This window comes from Bombina bombina, chromosome 5 (assembly GCF_027579735.1).
Source record: "Bombina bombina isolate aBomBom1 chromosome 5, aBomBom1.pri, whole genome shotgun sequence".
Classification (NCBI taxonomy): domain Eukaryota; kingdom Metazoa; phylum Chordata; class Amphibia; order Anura; family Bombinatoridae; genus Bombina; species Bombina bombina.
In genome coordinates, this window is record NC_069503.1 from 365,986,832 (window position 1) to 366,006,061 (window position 19,230).

Below are 19,230 nucleotides of genomic sequence, written 5' to 3' on the forward strand. Positions count from 1 at the left end.
ATGTGAACCATGTCAGACAGGTACTCTCCAGACTACGAAGTCATTCCCTTTATGCAAAAGCAGAAAAATGCATATTTAACTCGCATAACATTACCTTTCTAGGTTATCAGATTTCTGAACATGGCATACAGATGGACAACACAAAAATACAAACCATACTCAATTGGCCCAAACCCACCAACAAAAAACAAGTCCAAAGTTTTCTTGGTTTTGCGAATTTTTATCGCAAGTTTATACACAACTTTGCCTCAGTTGCAAAACCGTTAACTAACCTCACAAAAGATAACATATTTCTTTGGACACAAGAAACACAATCCTCCTTTGATCTTCTAAAAAAGAAATTCACATCAGCACCAATACTACGATACCCTAACACTCAATTACAGTTCATACTAGAGGTGGATGCCTCTGACCTGGCAATTGGAGCAGTTTTATCTCAGAGAGAACAGTTACAAAAGCCACTTCATCCTGTTGCTTATTTCTCAAGATGTCTAACTATACCCGAGTCACACTACCCAGTTGGTGATAAAGAACTTCTAGCCATAAAGGTAGCCTTTGAACAGTGGCGACATCTACTCAAGGGAGCTACATACCCAACCATAGTTTACACAGATCACCGTAACCTACAATACTTGAAGTCTACCAAAACTCTTACAGCCAGACAGGTTCGTTGGAATCTTTATTTTTCTAGATTCGACTTTCTTATAACCTACAGACCTGCTGCAAAAAATCGGAAGGCAGACACACTATCACGATTACCACCAAAAGATTGTTACACCCACTCACCTCAATCTGTGATACCTGAAGACAAATTTCTACTCTTTCTAATAGATTCCATTCCCTTATTGCGCAGAGAACAACAAAAGGATACAACGAAACCTCTGATGCCCTATACCATCATCAGGGTAAATTATATGTACCTTCATCCATAAGAGCAACCCTGTTACATTCTGCACACGATTCACGTTTAGCTGGCCACAGTGGCATTGTTAAAACACAGGAGATGATAAAAAGATCATACTGGTGGCCCAACATGACTAACGACATCTCAGACTATATTAACAGCTGTTCAGTTTGTGCCACTTCAAAACGAACAAAACAGTCACCCTATGGATTGTTGTTACCAATTTCTACACCCAACAGACCATGGCTTGATATCGCAATGGACTACATTGTTGACCTACCCAGATCTTCTAATAACACCACCATAATAGTGGTTGTAGATTTGTTTAGTAAAATGATACATCTCATTCCATATCACAAATTACCAACAGCTGCTGAAACCATACAAGTTCTCCTTACCCATGTTTTCAAGCTACATGGATTACCACAAAGGATTCTCACAGACCGCGGATCGCAATTTGCCAGCAATCTTTGGGCAGAATTTTGTAAATCATTTTCGATTGAAAAAAAGCTCTCATCATCATATCATCCTCAGACCAATGGGTTGAACAATTTCTACGGACTTACTGTCATCACAACCAGGAATCTTGGTCAACTCTACTCCCTTACACAGAGTTTGTTTTCAATAACACCATCCATGCCACAACTAAGCAAACACCGTTCTTTACTAACTATGGTTATCATCCATCTTTCCAACTTCTACCAGGAAACAACAACTCAGTTCATATCAGCGATTTAACCCAAACTATAGCTTCAAATTTCATCACTGTACGTAATGCAATTGAGGAAGCCAAACGGATACATAAAAAATATTATGACATGAGAAGAACCCCTGCTCCACATTACTCCCTTGGAGATCTTGTCTGGTTGTCTACCAAGAATCTGCACCTGAACACTCCGTCCAAGAAACTCTCTCCATTATATATAGGACCTTTTCCTATCATCAAAATCATCAATGACAATGCTGTGCGTATTCAACTGCCTAATAACCTCAAAATACATCCGACATTTCATGTCTCCCTCCTGAAACCATACCGGACAGTTCGGGGGGGCTCTTCCCAACATCCTCTACCACTGGTATCTGTTGACCCTAACATCGAATATGAGGTTCACTCCATTCTGGATTCCAGAATCTACCGTGGCATCCTGCAATATCTCATAAGGGGGAAGGGGTATGCTGAAGAGGATGATTCCTGGGAACCTGCCACTAATATCTCGGCCCCTCGACTCATTTCCCGGTTCCATCAGAGGAATCCTGATAGACCCCGTTCCTGAGCCCCGGAGTGGCTCCTTGAGGGGGGAGTCCTGTCATGTTCACAGCTATTCATCTGCTCTTTTATGCAGTTATTGTATTTACTCACTAGCAAATAGTACTGTTTCTTTAATAGTCTGACATCCAGCCTATAAAAGGCCTCCTCCCACACTACTCTTTGCTTGGTATTGGATTGTGGTTTGCATAGTCTGCACTCCTTCCCAGCCTCCTTTGAAGCAACCTCAGAACTCTCTGATCAGCTACGGAACTCTAAGCCGCCTGTCAGCTGTTTCACTAATCCCGGAAGTATCGGAGCGGTGACGTCACACGCGAACCTTGCCGCATCTCGTGGACTGAGTCTGTTTGCTTGCACTAAGTTCTTTTCCTGCAGTTAAGCCTTAACTGCTCAGGTACCTCATTCAGCCACTTACCTGTTATATGTTCCAGCTATATACACTTCATACATTATATTACACTGTGATCGATCTAATCAGTGTCATACTAATTACACCTCAGTTGTTAGTTTTTTCTCTGTGTTAACACCTTTTTCATTGGTGACTTGTTGTGCTTATGCTGCTGCATTCATTCAGTGATTTATTCACATGTGGCAGCTATAGTATATCCACAGCATCCTTCACCAACTATTAAACTGCATTGATTAACTGTGGGTTCTCACTTTACATATGTTGTAATTGATGTTACCACCCAAATAACAATCTCTGCAAACACACTTACTAAGATTACATTGATCTCAGCAGCTGTGGTTCATATAGATACTCAATTTTATTTCAGACATCACAGGAAGTTACCTTGTTGCAGAGACCAAGGTCCATTTGTTCATCAAAATCTAGATTTTCTGAGGCTGACTACGTGGAGATTGAACGCTTAGTCTTAGCCAAGAGAGATTTCGCTGAGTGTGTCATTGATACTCTTATTCAAGCTCGTAAACCAGTTACTCGGCGTATCTACCACAAGGTGTGGGGGACCTACTTATTCTAGGGTGAAAAGCGTGTTTTTTTCCTGGCACAGAGTTAAGGTTTCCCAGGATCTTATCTTTTCTCCAGGATGGGCTGGAGAAGGGCCTTTCTGCTAGTTCCCTGAGGGGACAGATTTCGGCCCTGTCGGGTTTAGTGCACAAGAGAATGGCTGAGGATCAGACCTTTGTTTAGATCTGGGGCTCCTCCTTGGAGCCTAAATCTTGTTCTTCGGGTTTCATTTGAGCCTCTGCATTCCGTTGACATTAAATTGTTATCTTGGCAGGTTCTCTTTTTATACGAGTTTCTGAGATCTCTGCTTTGATATGTGAGCCCCCTTATCTGATTTTTTACAAGCAGATACGGCAGTTTTACGTACTAAATTGTTTTCTTCCTAACGTTGTGTCAGATCGCAACATCAATCAGGAGATTGTGGTTCCTTCCTTGTGTCCTAATCTTTCTTCATCGAAGAAGAGCTTACTTCACAATTTGGAGATGGTTCGCACCTTGAAGTTCTATCTTCAGGCTACTAAGGAGTTTAGACTATCTTCCTCTTTGTTTGTTGTCTATTCGGGGAAGTGTAAGGGGCAGAAGACTACTTTGACTTCCTTATCTTTTTGGTTAAGAAGTGTCATCCACTTAGCTTACGAGACAGTGGGACATCGTCCTCCTGAGAGGATAACGGCTCATTCCACTAGAGCAGTGGCCTTCTCTTGGGCCTTTAAGAACGGGACCTCTATTGATCAGATTTGTAAGGCAGCTACCTGGTCCTCCTTACATACTTTTTAAAATTTTACAAGTTTGATGTTTTTGCTTTGGCTGAAGCAGCTTGCGGGAGAAAAGTTTTGCAGGCTGTGGTGCCCTCAGAATAGGGTCTGCCGCTTCCTTTTTGTTCCCTCCCGTTATTCATTGTGTCCTCTGGAGCTTAGGTATAGTTTTCCCAACAGCAAGGAATGAAGCCGTGGACTTAGGAAGGAAATCATAATTTATGCTTACTAGATAAATTCCTTTCCTTCCGGATAGGGAGAGTCCACGGCCCCCACACGTTTGTTTTCTGGTCTATGTGCGGTCCCCTATTATTTATTTTATCTTCTGACACTATTTATACCCTAATGTTTCTCCTACTTTTCCTTGTTCCCTCGGCAAAATGACTTGGATAATGAGGAAGTGGGAGGGATATTTAAGCCTTTGGCTGGGGTGTCTTTGCCTCCTACTGGTGGCCAGGTGTTGTATTTCCCAACAGTAAGGAATGAAGCCGTGGACTCTCCTTATCCGGAAGGAAAGGAATTTATCTGTTAAGCATAAATGTTCTTTCCTTCTAAATTTATGTGATTTGGGATTCTTATAAATTTCAACATTACTGCTAAACATGTTTCGACAGTATTATATATAATCGTGGTGTTTAAAAAAAGAAAATTATAACGAAGAGTAATTGACACCTCGTATATGAACAGAAATTCTTGGTGCTAACGATCTTGCCATATTTTAACTTTTTTCCTCATCAACACTGTAGTTCATTAGACTAAGTAAAACGTTAATTTCTTATCTAAAAGGGCCACTAAAGTCAAAATGAAAGTGTCATGATTTAGATAAAGCATGCAATTTAAAAAAAACTTTCTAATATACTTTCATTATTATATGCACACTTTCTGAGGCTCCAGCTCCTACTGAGCGTGTGCAAAGTGCAGTGATGGCTGTCACATGATACAGGGGATGGGAAAATTGGATTACCTTGGATTTTGCCCAAAAAATTGTCTACTGCTCTTTTCAAATTCAAAGTAATTGCTCTTTCTTTGGCTTTTTATTGTGTATTTGGCAGTTTTCTTCTGTATTTAGTGGTCATTTAATTTAAAATTACAGTTACTTTAAGAAGTGACTGACTTCATTTTGAATAAATGTATTTACTTGCAATGCTACACTAATTAATTATTACTTCTGTTTCCTTATGTAGAAAATTACAGAAAGTCAGCAGAAAAACACCAACCTATATTCTTATGCAGACACAGCAACTCCTGCAGACATTCAGCAATGTACTTTACCACGTAAGACACCTTTTGATTTTTATCCATGTCACATGTGGATAAGAAATTTTAAGATGAAAAATTATTATACATTATATTAATGTGATAAACTTGATATTGTAACTTACAAATAATTTAAAATATTTGTCACGTGGATTTTTCACCTTCTACTATTCTTATACAATCTTCCAACATAAATAACTGCCCACTTTGTTTTTCCACAGTCAGTCCATTAGCATCTGACATTTTGCCTGAATTTGTTGTAAAAGAACAAATGCGAGAAGTGAGCAAAGAAGTTGCTGAAAAAGCAGAAAAGTATAGAAGATGTAAACAGATGTTGGCTGTAAGTATTTTATTAATAACCATACATATTTTGTTGTTAAGTCCATAACTTAGCTTAATTATAAAATGTGTGTATGGGTATGTGTATTTATATATATATATATATATATATATATATATATATATATATATATATATATATATATATATATATATATATATATATATATATACTGTGTGTGTGTGTATATATATATATATATTACATGGAAATTCTTGTTTTTATCACTACTTATAGGAAGAAAAGGAGAGGTGCAGTGCTTACGCTGATGAAGTAGCCAAAATTGAGATGAAATGGAGAGAACAAATTAAAGTCAATGAAGGAATGAAGCTTCAGCTAATTGCTATGGAAGATCAATATAAGGTACTTATGTTATAATTAATAAAGCAACAGAAAATTTTACAAATAAGAACAGTTGCAGACTTTTACATATAATACAAACATCAAATATATTCTGATATACATTTATGGATATCTTAGTCACTCCTACTCATTATTGCAGTGCACTAGTTGAAGCAGTCATTCTAGTCACATGACTTTGCTCCACCAATTGCAGAACACCATAAACAAATTAATAGCACACATATTGACCAAACCGCACACCTTTACAGAGTTATTTCCCAATGTCTAGAGACAGAGGAAAGAAAGCAGAGCTAATACAGTGTTTTAACAAACACATATATTTGTCAAATAGACTTGAGCATACATTACTTTTACAACGCAACTGTGAATTAAGAAATGGCTTTTGGTGCATGATGAAGTTCTCCATCAGTTGTCTCTGCTCTATTTTGACTCTACTGTTATAACAGTCGTTCGGTTGGGGAGGCAAGCAAGGTCCAAACCTCATTTGAGCTGGCCTACTCTCCTCCTTTGCAGTACATACTGAACTGCATGCACACTGCCACTTGCCAGATCTACCAGACTTCCTTTATTATTGCACTAATGCTATTGCCATTCTACCCTTACCCTTTCAGTTTACATGGCTAGAAAATGTATGTTTTGAAGGTTTATTGTGTTTACTAAATGCACAAGTTTGGATCTGCTGAGATGTTAGAATTGTGTGTTTGTATTGTGTATGCACATGGGTATGTACATGATTTAGGCCCCTCAGTGCCTAGATTAAAGCATGTTTTGTTTGTCCTTAGGAATACATTTCTCTATCCTGTCATTGTCAAAAGCCTCTTTGACTTGGCTCTAGTATCTTTGTGCTTCAAAAATAAAAATGAATGGAGAGAGAAAAAAACAAAAAGGGAAGGGAATGGTTCCATCATAATGGGAGGAGAGTCCATGGCTTCATTCATTACTTGTGGGAATTACAAACCTGGCCACCAGGAGGAGGCAAAGACACCCCAGCCAAAGGCTTAAATACCTCCCCCGCTCCCCTTATCCCCCGGTCATTCTTTGCCTTTCATCACAGGAGGTTGGCAGAGAAGTTTCAGAAGTTTCAGAGTAGTCTCTTATGGAGTGTAGTACTCTTCAGAATGGGACTGGAGTTTTACGTAGTCCTGTCAGTCTCTCAGTGAGGGCCTGGATGAAAGTTAGAGTCCGGAGATGCAGGGAGAGTCTTTCTGCGAAACCATCCCGACTCAGATTAACAGCTTCATAAGCAATCGGCGTTGACGAGTTTCACTGCCTGCTTTCTGCACTCAAGTCCATGTCAGGAGCGACGCTACTACCCTGTCACACTTGAAAGGCCGTGTTCCTGTTCCACGGCATAGATTTTGGTAAGATTCATTTATACACATTTGATAATGCAAGAAGACAGGGTCACAGTATGTCTCCTTTTATCTGTATAGAATCAAGGGTTAATATCCTCGGAAAGGGGATTATTGAACATATTATTTTGCATAATATTCTTTATTGTGTTTAATGCTGCGACATGTGTGAGATGAGGCTCTGTCAATGTGTGAACAGTCAGGTTTCCTTAGAGAGATATCGATGCAGCCTTTTTTTGGCGCGTTTTCTCGTTAGTGGTGGTCCTGCATGGCACTACATGTGGCCGGGTGTGGCCTCTTTAACTTGCTCTTTCTTGACCGGTGGTTACAGGAGACAGTGTTTTCTCTGTGCTCCTGGTCATAGGAGGTGGTGAGTGCCCCAGCCATTGGGGTATAAAGGTATAATTTCATTTCTATCTAGTCCATAATAAAGGCGCAAGCTATGGAGGACTCTGATATGTTAGAGGGTACGCCTTCTTTAATCAAATCTAATACCTGTGTTTGTGAGGAGGTTCCGGTGGATCCGCCTGCTCAACTATGTTCCACGTGCTTTGATAAAATTGCAATAGCTAAAAAGAATAAGATATGTATAGGTTCAACACTATCAAATAGTTACAAATTACAATGTGGCTTGTCCTTAAGTGGGTGCAAAGGGATACAATTATGGGGTAATTCAGATGAGATTACATATATTTTTTAAGGAAAAACTCTATATGAAGAAGGCCCAATGCCCCCTATATTGGGGTAGAGTGAAATATTCGTTATTATTAACAATCCATTCCCATCCTTTACACCATTTCCCTTTGAGTACAAATTAATTTGATTTTAAGTTGAATCATAAGTTAAATGTTCATAGTCTTAGACAACAGAATGCTCCTTTAAAATAAGAAAAAAGCCCCTGGCACGGTCACGTTTCACTTTACCCCTCATGAGCCAGCAACCTGCCGTGAAACCCAGGCAGTCAAAGGGATCTTGGAAACCTGCTAAATCTTGGAACAAAGCCAAGCAGAACAAGAAGCCCGCCAAGACAAAATTGGCATGAAGGGGTAGCCCCCCGATCAGTCTCTGGATTGCATAGGGGGCAGACTATCTCTTTTTGTGGAGGCCTGGATGAGAGACGTTCAGGACCCTTGGATTCTGAAGGTCATCACCCAGAGTTACAGGATAGGGTTCAACACTCATCCTCCCAGGGGCAGATTCCTCTTGTCAAACCTATCACCAAGACCAGAGAAGAGAGACACCTTTCTAGTGTGTGTAAGGGATCTCTCCTCTCTCAGAGTAATCGTTCCAGTACCTCTGGCAGAAAGTGGTCTTATTCAAACCCTTTTGTGATCCCAAGATGGAGACGATCAGGTCTATTCTGCCCCTAGTTCAAGAGGGACAGTTCATGACTACAATAGATTTGAAGGATGCCTACCTTCACGTGCAAATCCACAAGGATCTCTTCAGGTTCCTAAGATTTGCATTTCTGGACCAACACTTCCAGTTTGTGGCCCTACCGTTCGGCCTGGCGAATGCACCAGGTGTCTTTGCGAAGGTTCTGGGTGCACTGCTCACGGTGGCGAGAGCCAGAGGTATTGCAATGGCACCTTATCTGGATGACATCCTGGAACAGGCTCCATCCTACAGTCTTGCAGAAGACCATTAGAGCGCTCTTCTTCTTCTCCTTCGATCCCTCGAATGGAAGATAAATGTAGGAAAGAGTTCCCTGGTTCCCAGCAACAGAATGGAATTCCTGGGCACGATTTTAGATTCCATGCCGATGAAGATATTCTTGACAGATCAGAGATGTCACAAGATTTCGTCCAGTTGTCTTTCCCTTCAGATCTCCTCAAGGCCATCTGTGGCCCGGTGCATGGAGGTGATTGGGCTCATGGTATCCAGCATAGATGTCATTCCATACGCCAGGTTCCATCTCAGACCTCTTCAGTTGAGACAATGGAATGGCGATCACTCACACCTATCCCAACATATCTCTCTGGACAACCAAATGAGGGAATCCCTCTCTTGGTGGATCTTTCTGGGCCAACTGTCCCAGGGGACATCCTTCTTGAGACCATCCTGGGTGATTGTGACCACGGACCCAAGTGTGTCAGCATGGGGAGCTGTTTGGGGTGCCAGGAAGGCACAGGGCAGATGGACTCAAGAGGAGTCGCTTCTCCCGATCAATATTCTGGAACTTCGAGCGATCTTCAATGCTCTGAGGACGTGGCCCCTTCCGGAGTCGTCCCGATTCATCAGATTCCAGTTGGACAACATTACCTCGGTGGCTTACATCAGACCCACAACTGTTCGCTATCAGCGATCCACATTCCGGTTGTGGACAACTTGGAAGCAGATTTTCTCAGCAGACAATTGTTTCATCCGGGTGAATGGTCTCTCTATCCCGAGATGTTTGCAGAGATCTGCATCAGATGGGGGACGCCGGAGATAGTTCTCATGGTGTCAAGACTCAACTTCAAGCTACCCAGATATGGGTCGTGGTCCAGGGATCCTCAGGCAGAGCTGATAGATGCCTTAGCGGTACCTTGGGAGTTCAACCTAGTCTACATATTTCCACCGTTGCCAGTTCTACCTCAATTAGTGGCCCGCATCAAGCAGTAGCAAGCTTCGGCTATTCCAATTGCTCCGTTGTGGCCGCAGAGGATGTGGTTTGTGGATCTAGTGGGGATGTCATTGTCTCCTCCGTGAAGATTACCTTGTCGCAGAGATCTGCTGATTCAGGGTCCCTTTCTACATCAAAATCTCGATTCTCTGAGGCTGACTGCGTGGAGATTGAACGCTTAGTCCTAGCCAAGAGAGGTTTTTCTGAGAGAGTGACTGATACTCTTATTCAAGCCAGGAAACCGGTCACTCGTCAAATCTATCATAAGGTGTGGAGGTCCTACTTGTCCTGGTGTGAGGAATGTGGATATCCCTGGCATAAGGTTAGGGTATCTAGGATCCTGTCCTTACTACAGGATGGGTTGGAGAAGGGACTTGCCGCCAGCTCCTTTAAAGGGGCAGATTTCGGCTTTATCTGTACTGTCACACAAGAAGCTTGCAGAGCTTCCTGATATTCGGTCCTTTGTTCAGGCTCTGTCTAGGATCAGGCCTGTCTTTAGAAATTCCACTCCGTCTTGGAGCTTAAACTTGGTACTTAAGATTTTTTGCAGAGGGCTCCGTTTGAGCCTATGCATTTGCTTGATATTAAAACAATTTCCTGGAAGGTTCTATTACTATTGGCTATTGCATCAGCACGCAGAGTCTCCGAGTTGGCAGCCTTGCAATGTGAGCCTCCGTACCTGGTTTTTCACACTGAAAAGTCTGTTCTTCGCACTGGGTTGGGATTTCTTCCCAAGGTTGTGTCAAATCATAACATCAATCAGAAGATAGTAGTTCCTTCCTTGTGTCCTAACCCTTCTTCTTCAAAGGAAAGGTTACTTCATAATTTAGAATTTTTTTGGTTGAGGAGCATCATTCGCTGGACCTATGAGACAGCGGGACATAAGCCTCCTCAGAGGATTACGGCTCACTCAACTAGGGCTGTGGCTTCTTCATGGGCCTTTAAGAATGAGGCCTCTATGGAGCAGATTTGTAAGGCGGCTATGTGGTCCTCCTTACATACTTTTGCTAAATTCTACAAATTTGATGTCTTTGGGGGGGAGGTATTTAAGCCTTTGGCTGGGGTGTCTTTGCCTTCTCCTTAATTTCCACAAGTAATGAATGACTCTACTGCCACAGATGGAAGTTATATTATCAGGTAAGCATAAATTATGTTTTATGCTACTTTATAAATTTGACAGTTTTATTCACAATACCCTTTAGTGTTTGTATGTTTATCCCAGCAAGGTTAGCTTGTGACTTGGGTATCTTTCCAGCTCCTAGTTGATATATTCCTAAACCTCATAGTGACTATCTCCAGATACAAAACGCTTTATTACTGGCACCAACAAGACCATTCATTACATCTTGTGACAAAAAACATTTAATATACACACAAACATGTTACCAATCTGCAAATGAACAAAGGTATAAACTGTGTCACACAAGCCACCACTTAAAACATATGTACATATGCCCGAGATTCAGTGGTAGCTTTTATTGTAGAAGCATTTTTTATTAAGGCAAGTATATTGCAAAGCTTTTATTCAAAATTGAAATCTACTCATGCACATTTTAGTTTTGACCCTAAACAACTTACAACTTACTTTGTCCCTTAAAAACCTGCCAAGCCCTCTGTGCCTTCTCTATTCAGTTCTTGCATCACTATTCTGACATGATCTTTTATGTTTTTTCTAGCCATTAGGAAGGCTGACGTATACTGATGAAACATTGCTAATGAAAATGTAAAATGTGTGGTTTTGAATCAGATCTATTACCTAAATATTGTCTTCTTAAAGGGACAATCAACACCAGAATTGTTGTTGTTTTAAAAGATGGATAATCCCTTTATTACCAATTCCCCAGTTTTGCATAACCAACAGTTATGATTATATACGTTTTACCTCTGTAATTACCTTGTATCTAAGCCTCAGCAGACTGCCCCCTTATTTCAGTTCTTTTGACAAAGTTGCATTTTAGCCAATCAGAGCTGTCTCCGTGGTAAATTCATGTGCAAGAGCTCAATGTTATCTATATGAAACAAGTGAACTAATGCCCTCTAGTGGTGAAAAACTATCAAAATGCATTTAGATTAGAGGCAGCCTTCAAGGTCTAAGAAATTAGCATATGAACCTCCTAGGTTTAGCTTTCAACTAAGAATACCAAGAGAACAAACCAAAATTGGTGATAAAAGTAAATTGGAAAGTTGTTTAAAATTACATGCCCTATTTGAAACATGAAAGATTTTTTTGGACTTGACTGTCCCTTTAACTGTTAATTTTCCCTTTTAGATCCAGTCTGCAAAAAAAGATGATGAAATATCTGCACTTTCACACAATGTTGACATACTCCTGAGTGAAAAGAAAAAACTGGAGAAAGCCATAAAGGTGAAAATATAAATGACCCTTAAATTCTATTTTTCCTATTACAACTAGAATTTGGCATTTTAAAACTTTTTGATGCATTTAATTTATTTTATTCCAATGAACGGAAACTGATAAATTGAAATATTTCTTCACATTTTTATTAAACTTTTTAAATTGTGGTCTGCCTAGGCACTTGAAAACAATTTAGAGAAACTTTCTGAAAGAGCTTCAAGTGAGCAGAATTTAGAAGGAAGTACCCAGGATTTACCGTATTTTAACACTTATTGCGATGAACACAGAACAGCCCCTGTCGTTCCAATTCAGCCCCCATTTTTAACGTTTGGGAACCCCTATGCATCACAATCAAGCAGAGGTATGTGAAAAACTGATATGTTGACTTTCTCATAAAATAAGATAAATGAGCTTTAAAATTAGATAAAATTGCAAGATATTAATACAGACTTACTAAAAAATGATTTTGTTTAAAAAATAAATAAATGTGATGTTTGCAACATGTGCTAAAGTGTTTAGAGTGAGTGACTATACCTGAAATAGTTTTTTAATTTTGAGGAGATGGAGCAGATGGTGCTTTTAACCCAGATGACATTAAAGGACCTCCAGTGAGATCAGCTTCTTGGGGAATGGAAGACAATGTGGTCTGCAGTCAGCCATCTCGTAACCAAAGTCTGCCTGATGGCTTGGAAGATCCTGATGATAACAATGTAAGCCTCTTTAATTCATTTCCAGTAATTCCTAACCTTAAAAATGAAAATCATTTAATTACTACAATTCAATTTATTTTTCTCATTATAAAATAAAAATGTAATTTAATTTATTTGTGGAAATGTAAATTATACACTTGTAAGGAAAAATATGAAATATTTAAACATTATGTAACAAAAATAGTTGCACTATTTTTTATTTTATTTAAAAAAGTGTTTTAAAAATGTATAGTTTAGGGGAGTTAAACACCTTGTAATTACAATAGTTTTCTGGTGCCTTTTAATAGATTAAAGGGAAAGTAAAAAAAATTAAACATTCATGATACAGAAAGAGCATGCAATTTTAAACACCTTTCCAGTATGCTTCTGTTATCAACAGTGCATCAGCAATGCACCACTGGGAGCTAGCAGAGCACATCAGGTGAGACAATGACAAGAAGCATATATGTGCAGTGCTACTTCTGAGTCTTCCTAGGCATGCTCTTCATCAAAGGATATCAAGAGAACAAAAATTTGCTAAACAAAGTAATTTGGTAAGTTGTTTAAAATTGCATGCTCTACCTGAATCCTAAAAGTTTAATGTTAACTTCACTGTCCCTTTAACAGAATGTGATTTTTTTATAACAGATTAACCATGACATTATGTTTGTTATATTTGCAATTGTTTTTTATAATGGCCAAACTCTATTTACCACTTTGGAGGAGCCAATCCAGACTTCCTACTGTTGTCGACACAGATAGCCAATGACATTTTGCTAAAATAAAACCTGCCAGATAGTTTGTAGGGAAAGGGAAAAAATAAATAATAAAAATGTATATTACACAGATGTTGCGTAATTTAAACATTTTGGGCCAGACTACAAGTGGTGCGCTATATAGCATTTTTGCTTGCGCGAAAACACCACCAGAAGTAAACTTTCATGTGCGGGTGTTAGCGCACGTATTACAAGTTGAGAGTAAAATGTTTGCGTGAAACTGACGTGCACTAACTTGAAGACTTCAGACAACGCTAACTTCTCCCCATAGACTTCAGTAGAGAGTATAAACTGGAAAAAACCTAACACTTATTGTTTTCTTCGATAACTTGAGACCTTATTGCTTGCAAGCTAACCCGGCACTGTGTTAGACCTATAGAGCTAACAAAACATAGTTATGAATACTCAGTAAAACACATTAAATATTGTAATTGAATAAAAATGATTTTTCTTCTATAAAGGTAAGACGAGTCCACGGATTCATCCTTTACTTGTGGGATATTATCCTTCCTAACAGGAAGTGGCAAAGAGCACCACAGCAGAGCTGTCTATATAGCTCCTCCCTTAGCTCCACCCCCCCAGTCAAGTACTAGGATGGGTAAAGTGAAAGAGGTGATAAAATATTAGTTTTTAATTTCTTCAAGCAAGAGTTTATTTTAAATGGTACCGGTGTGTACTATTTACTCTCAGCCAGCAGATGAATGAAGACTGCTGCCTGGAGGATGATGATCTTTGCATTTGTAACTAAGGTCCATTGCTGTTCCCATAGAGGCTGAGGAGTACAGGAAACTTCAGTGTGAGGAACGGTTTCATGCTATGCAGCAGTGAGGTATGCTCAGTCATATTTTTCTGGAGAGACTGTGTATTTCAGAAAGGCTGACATTATACCCAGGAGGGTAAGGGTAAGCAGTAATCCTAGAGCTAAAAGAAGGGCATTACTTAGCTTGCATATGGGGCCATTTACTATTATTTTTTTTATTTTTTTTATAAATAATTTGTATTGAGGTGTTCAAAATAACATACATCTTGTGCATTATGAGTTGTGAACATAACATTATAACAACATAACATTGAAACATATTCTTTGAGTCAAGAGAAGAAATAGCACCTCTATTTTCACAGTAACCTTGTTTTTACAGAGGCCATCATCCAAGGGCTCATTGAGCTTCACAAGCACTTTTGGATTATCCTAGTAACAGTATAAATGGGACGGCCATTAGGTGGTGGGTCAGTCCACTAGGGTATCTAGGTGATCAAGGTAATCACGGTAATCAAGCACTATAGACCTTGCGGGGTCATAAATAATGAGAGATCATATGTCTCAGTGAGATGCGTGGAGCGAGAGAACCCGTGTTGATCCATCCGAGGGATCTCTCTCACTCTGTACCTGGGTGAATCCTGTAGGGGGGTTCATAGACATCTCTGGGGTGTGTAGGTAAAATATATGTTAACCGGGGTAGTGGGGGAAAGGGAGGTCAGTCATCAAAGCTATCACTGTCTCATTAAAGGTCAGTCCATTTATGCTGGTTTGTGAGTCCAATAGGTGTCCCATGGTTCCCATGTCAGACAAAAGTCAGTCAGTTGTCTGCGTTCTCTGAATACATAATTTTCCATATTTTTAATGTGGTCTACACAGTCTATCACTCCTTGCCACCTAGGGGGTTGGTGTTTTTTCCATTTCCTAGCTACAAGTAGTTTGGTGGAAGTTAGGATGCAAATTAGCAATTTTCACTTGAATCTGGAGATGGAGTCCACCCTTAGGTGTAGTATTGCAAGTGCTGGGGTAAGTGTTTCTACCAGGTCTAGATCTCTGCACACTGTTGTCACTCTGCTCCACAAACCATTCAATACCGGACAGGTCCACCAAATATGAAGCGGGGTGCCCCGCTCTCCACAGTCCCTCCAACACATTGGAGAGTGGTCAGGGTATAGTTTCTGCAGTTTTGTAGGAACGAGGTGCCATCTCGTAAGAATTTTGAAGTGTAGCTCGTATAGAGTGACACAATGTGTAGTTTTTTTGGTGTGGTTTATTGCCTCTTCCCATGCTTCAAGTGTGTATGTAAGTTGCAGATCTCTTTCCCAGGCTTCCATGTGGGTTGTTATAGAGGGGATATTCACCTCTATTAAATATTTATAGTGAACTGAGAGGGGCTTATATAGTTGGAGATTTACTTTCCAACGTGATTCCCAAGGGGATAGATCACGTACAAAATGAGGAAGAAGGAAGGCTGAGTCCAGGTGTCAATAAACAGGTTTATTGCGGAGCAGGCTTCTGGATACAAGGTAAGCTCCTTTCTTACGCGTTTCGCGCATGAGCACATGCGCTTCATCAGAGATATCAGTCTCTGCTGGTCAGGATCCCTATAAAGGTGTGAGTGGCCAATCAGAACAGGTAAGGTCCTTAACTCTTAAGGTGAAAAAGTAACCTGCTAGGATGGATAATTAAGTGGTCACTCGCTGGTTTGTATATATTGATCATGAGCAGCAAGAGACTTAATAGAACAGATAAATAATAAGCAATTGACTATAAATATAGAGCTTGCTTATACATAATGTTTCTAACATATATACATTTCAGCTGGTGTAGTGCTATATAGGCTCACAGGAGTGAGAACTTATTCTAAATGCTTATCAAATGCAAAACAAGAATATTAGTCTATGTATTTACACATTTAGAAATAAGAACATGTTAAGATAGGACAGTTAAGCAATTTTTACAGACATCTGGTTGAATAGTTCCCCTTTGTTAGGGGGTAATGAAATGATCAATTATACTTAACAGAACAATACAAAACAAAAATTGACCCTTAGTGAGACTTACAGCACTACACCACACATCATCATTAGTTAAAATAATTAATAACATTCTGTAACCTCATGTATGAGAATCAAACCAGCGTTTTAAATCTACATGGAAAGTGTGTGTACACTTTACTATATACTTGTAGCCCCTGAATAGTGTTCAACTAATGAATGTGTGTCACTAGAGATAATGGATGGATAGGTGAACAATAGTATGGAAAACGTCTCTAAAATAGTTATTTACAATAAGAGAGGAGAAAACTGTAGTTGTATAATACTATAGGGGAATGCTGGAGTATGTTAGCTACCATACCAGCTGTTAGATAACAACGCTGGGTAAGGGATTATGGCTAATAGATAAACATGATAAAAACATTTATGAGTGGGCTAAAGGAAAGATGGTCTTTTAGTTATTAGGGAAGGGATAAATCTGACTTAGCTTTTTTTTCAAACTGTTGTTAGATGTCTTTTTTCTTTTTATATATATCTTTTTTCTTATTTCTTTTCTCTTTTATATGAGGATTTGAGTCTGGAAACAACTTGATTGCATGAATGGAAAAGATCCTATTTACTCTATGTATAGATTCACATCATATCTTTTATTCATGCCTTGTGGTACCCTAGTTTGCAACATGAAAATCCAATATACTTCTCTTTTGGATAATGTTTTGTTTCTATCTCCCCCTAGGGGGATTGTTTATTATGTGTTCAATGGCTTTGAATGTAAAATGAGTCAGTTTTTGTGCATGTGTGTGAAAGTTTTTGGCTACTGGTGTTCTAGGGAATTCTTCCTCTATGGACAAGAGATGTTCTCTTATACGGTCTTTTAAGGGGTGTGTTGTAATTCCTACATATTGTTGTTGGCAGTATGAACATGTGATCAAATACATTATATATGTTGATGTACAGTCCATTCTAGTGGTAATGGGATATGATTTATTGGTCTGTGAAGAAGTGAATGTTAGGCACTTATCGGTATATTTGCAACTTTTGCATGGTACATGACCACATCTATAATTTCCTTTTGTAGGGGTTAGCCAATTAATAGTTGGTGGAATTTTATTATGAAACTTGTGTGTGATCTTGTCACGTATTGTTGGTGCTTTTTTGGCTACAAATCTAATGTGTTTCTGTAGTTTGTCCCTTAGAGTGATGTCACTATTGAGAACAGGTAAATATTTCTTAATGATCCTAGTGATAGTGTAAAATTGGTTACTGTAATTCGTGACAAAGCATATGTCTTCTTTTAATGTAGATCTAGTTGTGTCATTACTGTTAGATGTGCTTTTGGCTACTCTGCTGTTTAATAGTAGTGTCCTATCCATTCTCATTACCTGAAGTTTGGTTTTGAGAAGCAGGCTTTTTTTGTAGCCTCTAGCTATTAGTCTGTTTGTGAGTTCATCTGCTTGTTTGTATAACTGGAGAGAACTACAGTTTCTCTGCAGTCTAAGATATTGACCCTTAGGGACAGTGGCGTCACTAGGGGGGTGCGGGCCGCACCTGGGTGACACCCTCCAGGGGGTGACACCAAAAAAAAATAAAAAAAAAATTTATTTTATTGAAATTCAAAGAAATACAAAGTTGAGATGCATAGATTTTTTTTATTAGAGGGGCTGGCATTTGTGAACATTAGTGGAACTGGGGAAGTTGTAGACACACAATTTTTTTTCCCCTTGAGCCAGTGCTGCAATTTCAACAAATAGTTTTCCCAGCTGCTTTTGCTTGTTTGTACTTTGCTTCTCCCCTGCCCAATTTCTCTATGAATGTTGTGGGCGTGCCGTGGGGCTTGCAAAGTTGCGCTGCTAGCCTAAACCTGCCTGCCTATCTGTGCTCACTGCTCAGTGACATGTGGAGCAGTGGAGTCACTCACTGCTGTGCTGTCTCTCTAAATGGGAACTGGGAAATCGTGAGGGGATGCCTGGCACCTGACCGCATGACTGTTTGACACTGTCTCTAAAGTGAAGGAGCCACGTATGATGCCCACCAGACCTTTACGGTTACGGTACACTAGCAGAATTTTCATAGTTTGCGTGCCTAAACCTTTTCTTCAGTGATTTATTTTAGAGTGCTCTGTTTTTCTTTCATTTGATGCTCTGCTGAGCCAGGGAGCAGCTCTAAAGCATGAGCTTTATAATTAATGCAGTGCAGTTTACATATTTTGTATGTGTGTGTCTGAGTTTTTGTATGTGTGTGTGTGTCAGTGTTTTTGTGTGTGTGTCTGAGTGTGTTTCCGAGTGTTTGTGTGTGCATTTGAGTATGTTTTTAAGTGTGTCTGGATGTGTGTGTGCCTGTGTTTTTGTGTGTTTCTGCTTTCTGGGGGGGGGCGGTGACACCATAACTTACCGCACTGGGTGACACCAACCCTAGTGACGCCACTGCTTAGGGATGCCTCTTTGTGTGTGTGGGGCATGGCAGGAATCAGCTCTTAGTATCGTATTTCTTGATAGAGGTTTTCTAAAGGTACTAGTTGTTATTTATAGATCACGTAGTTAACCTTCCAAGAAACTCCAAGATCTCAATAGGGACCGTATTCGCAATAAGTCGAAGTGGAACTTTGGAGTCAGCTTGGGTGAGGCCAACATAGAGAGATGCGTCTTTAATTGTCCATTTTTCGTAGAAGTCCTGTAGGGAACCTATCTCATTGATAGGCCACAAACTAATGCGGTCGTCAGGAAGTCCCAACAGGAGCCCTCTTATGGAGTGGACTGGTGAGGGATGGGGGGCTATGAGTCTGTTGTGTTTTAGTTTCAGCCAACTCTACTGGCATCCCTTTACTATGTTGTTGGAAACACAG

General features: G+C 39.8%; 1 protein-coding gene across 1 annotated transcript in view; it reads left to right on the forward strand.

Annotated features, from left to right (window-relative positions):
• The window catches only part of TAX1BP1 (Tax1 binding protein 1), a 338,069-nt gene that overhangs the window by 198,260 nt on the left and 120,579 nt on the right, over nt 1–19,230 (forward strand). The window contains exons 6-11 of the mRNA XM_053715733.1: nt 5,081–5,171; nt 5,375–5,493; nt 5,731–5,856; nt 12,083–12,178; nt 12,347–12,530; nt 12,731–12,879. Of these exons, the coding sequence (XP_053571708.1) occupies nt 5,081–5,171; nt 5,375–5,493; nt 5,731–5,856; nt 12,083–12,178; nt 12,347–12,530; nt 12,731–12,879 (765 nt within the window). The remainder of the gene's footprint in view (nt 1–5,080; nt 5,172–5,374; nt 5,494–5,730; nt 5,857–12,082; nt 12,179–12,346; nt 12,531–12,730; nt 12,880–19,230) is intronic.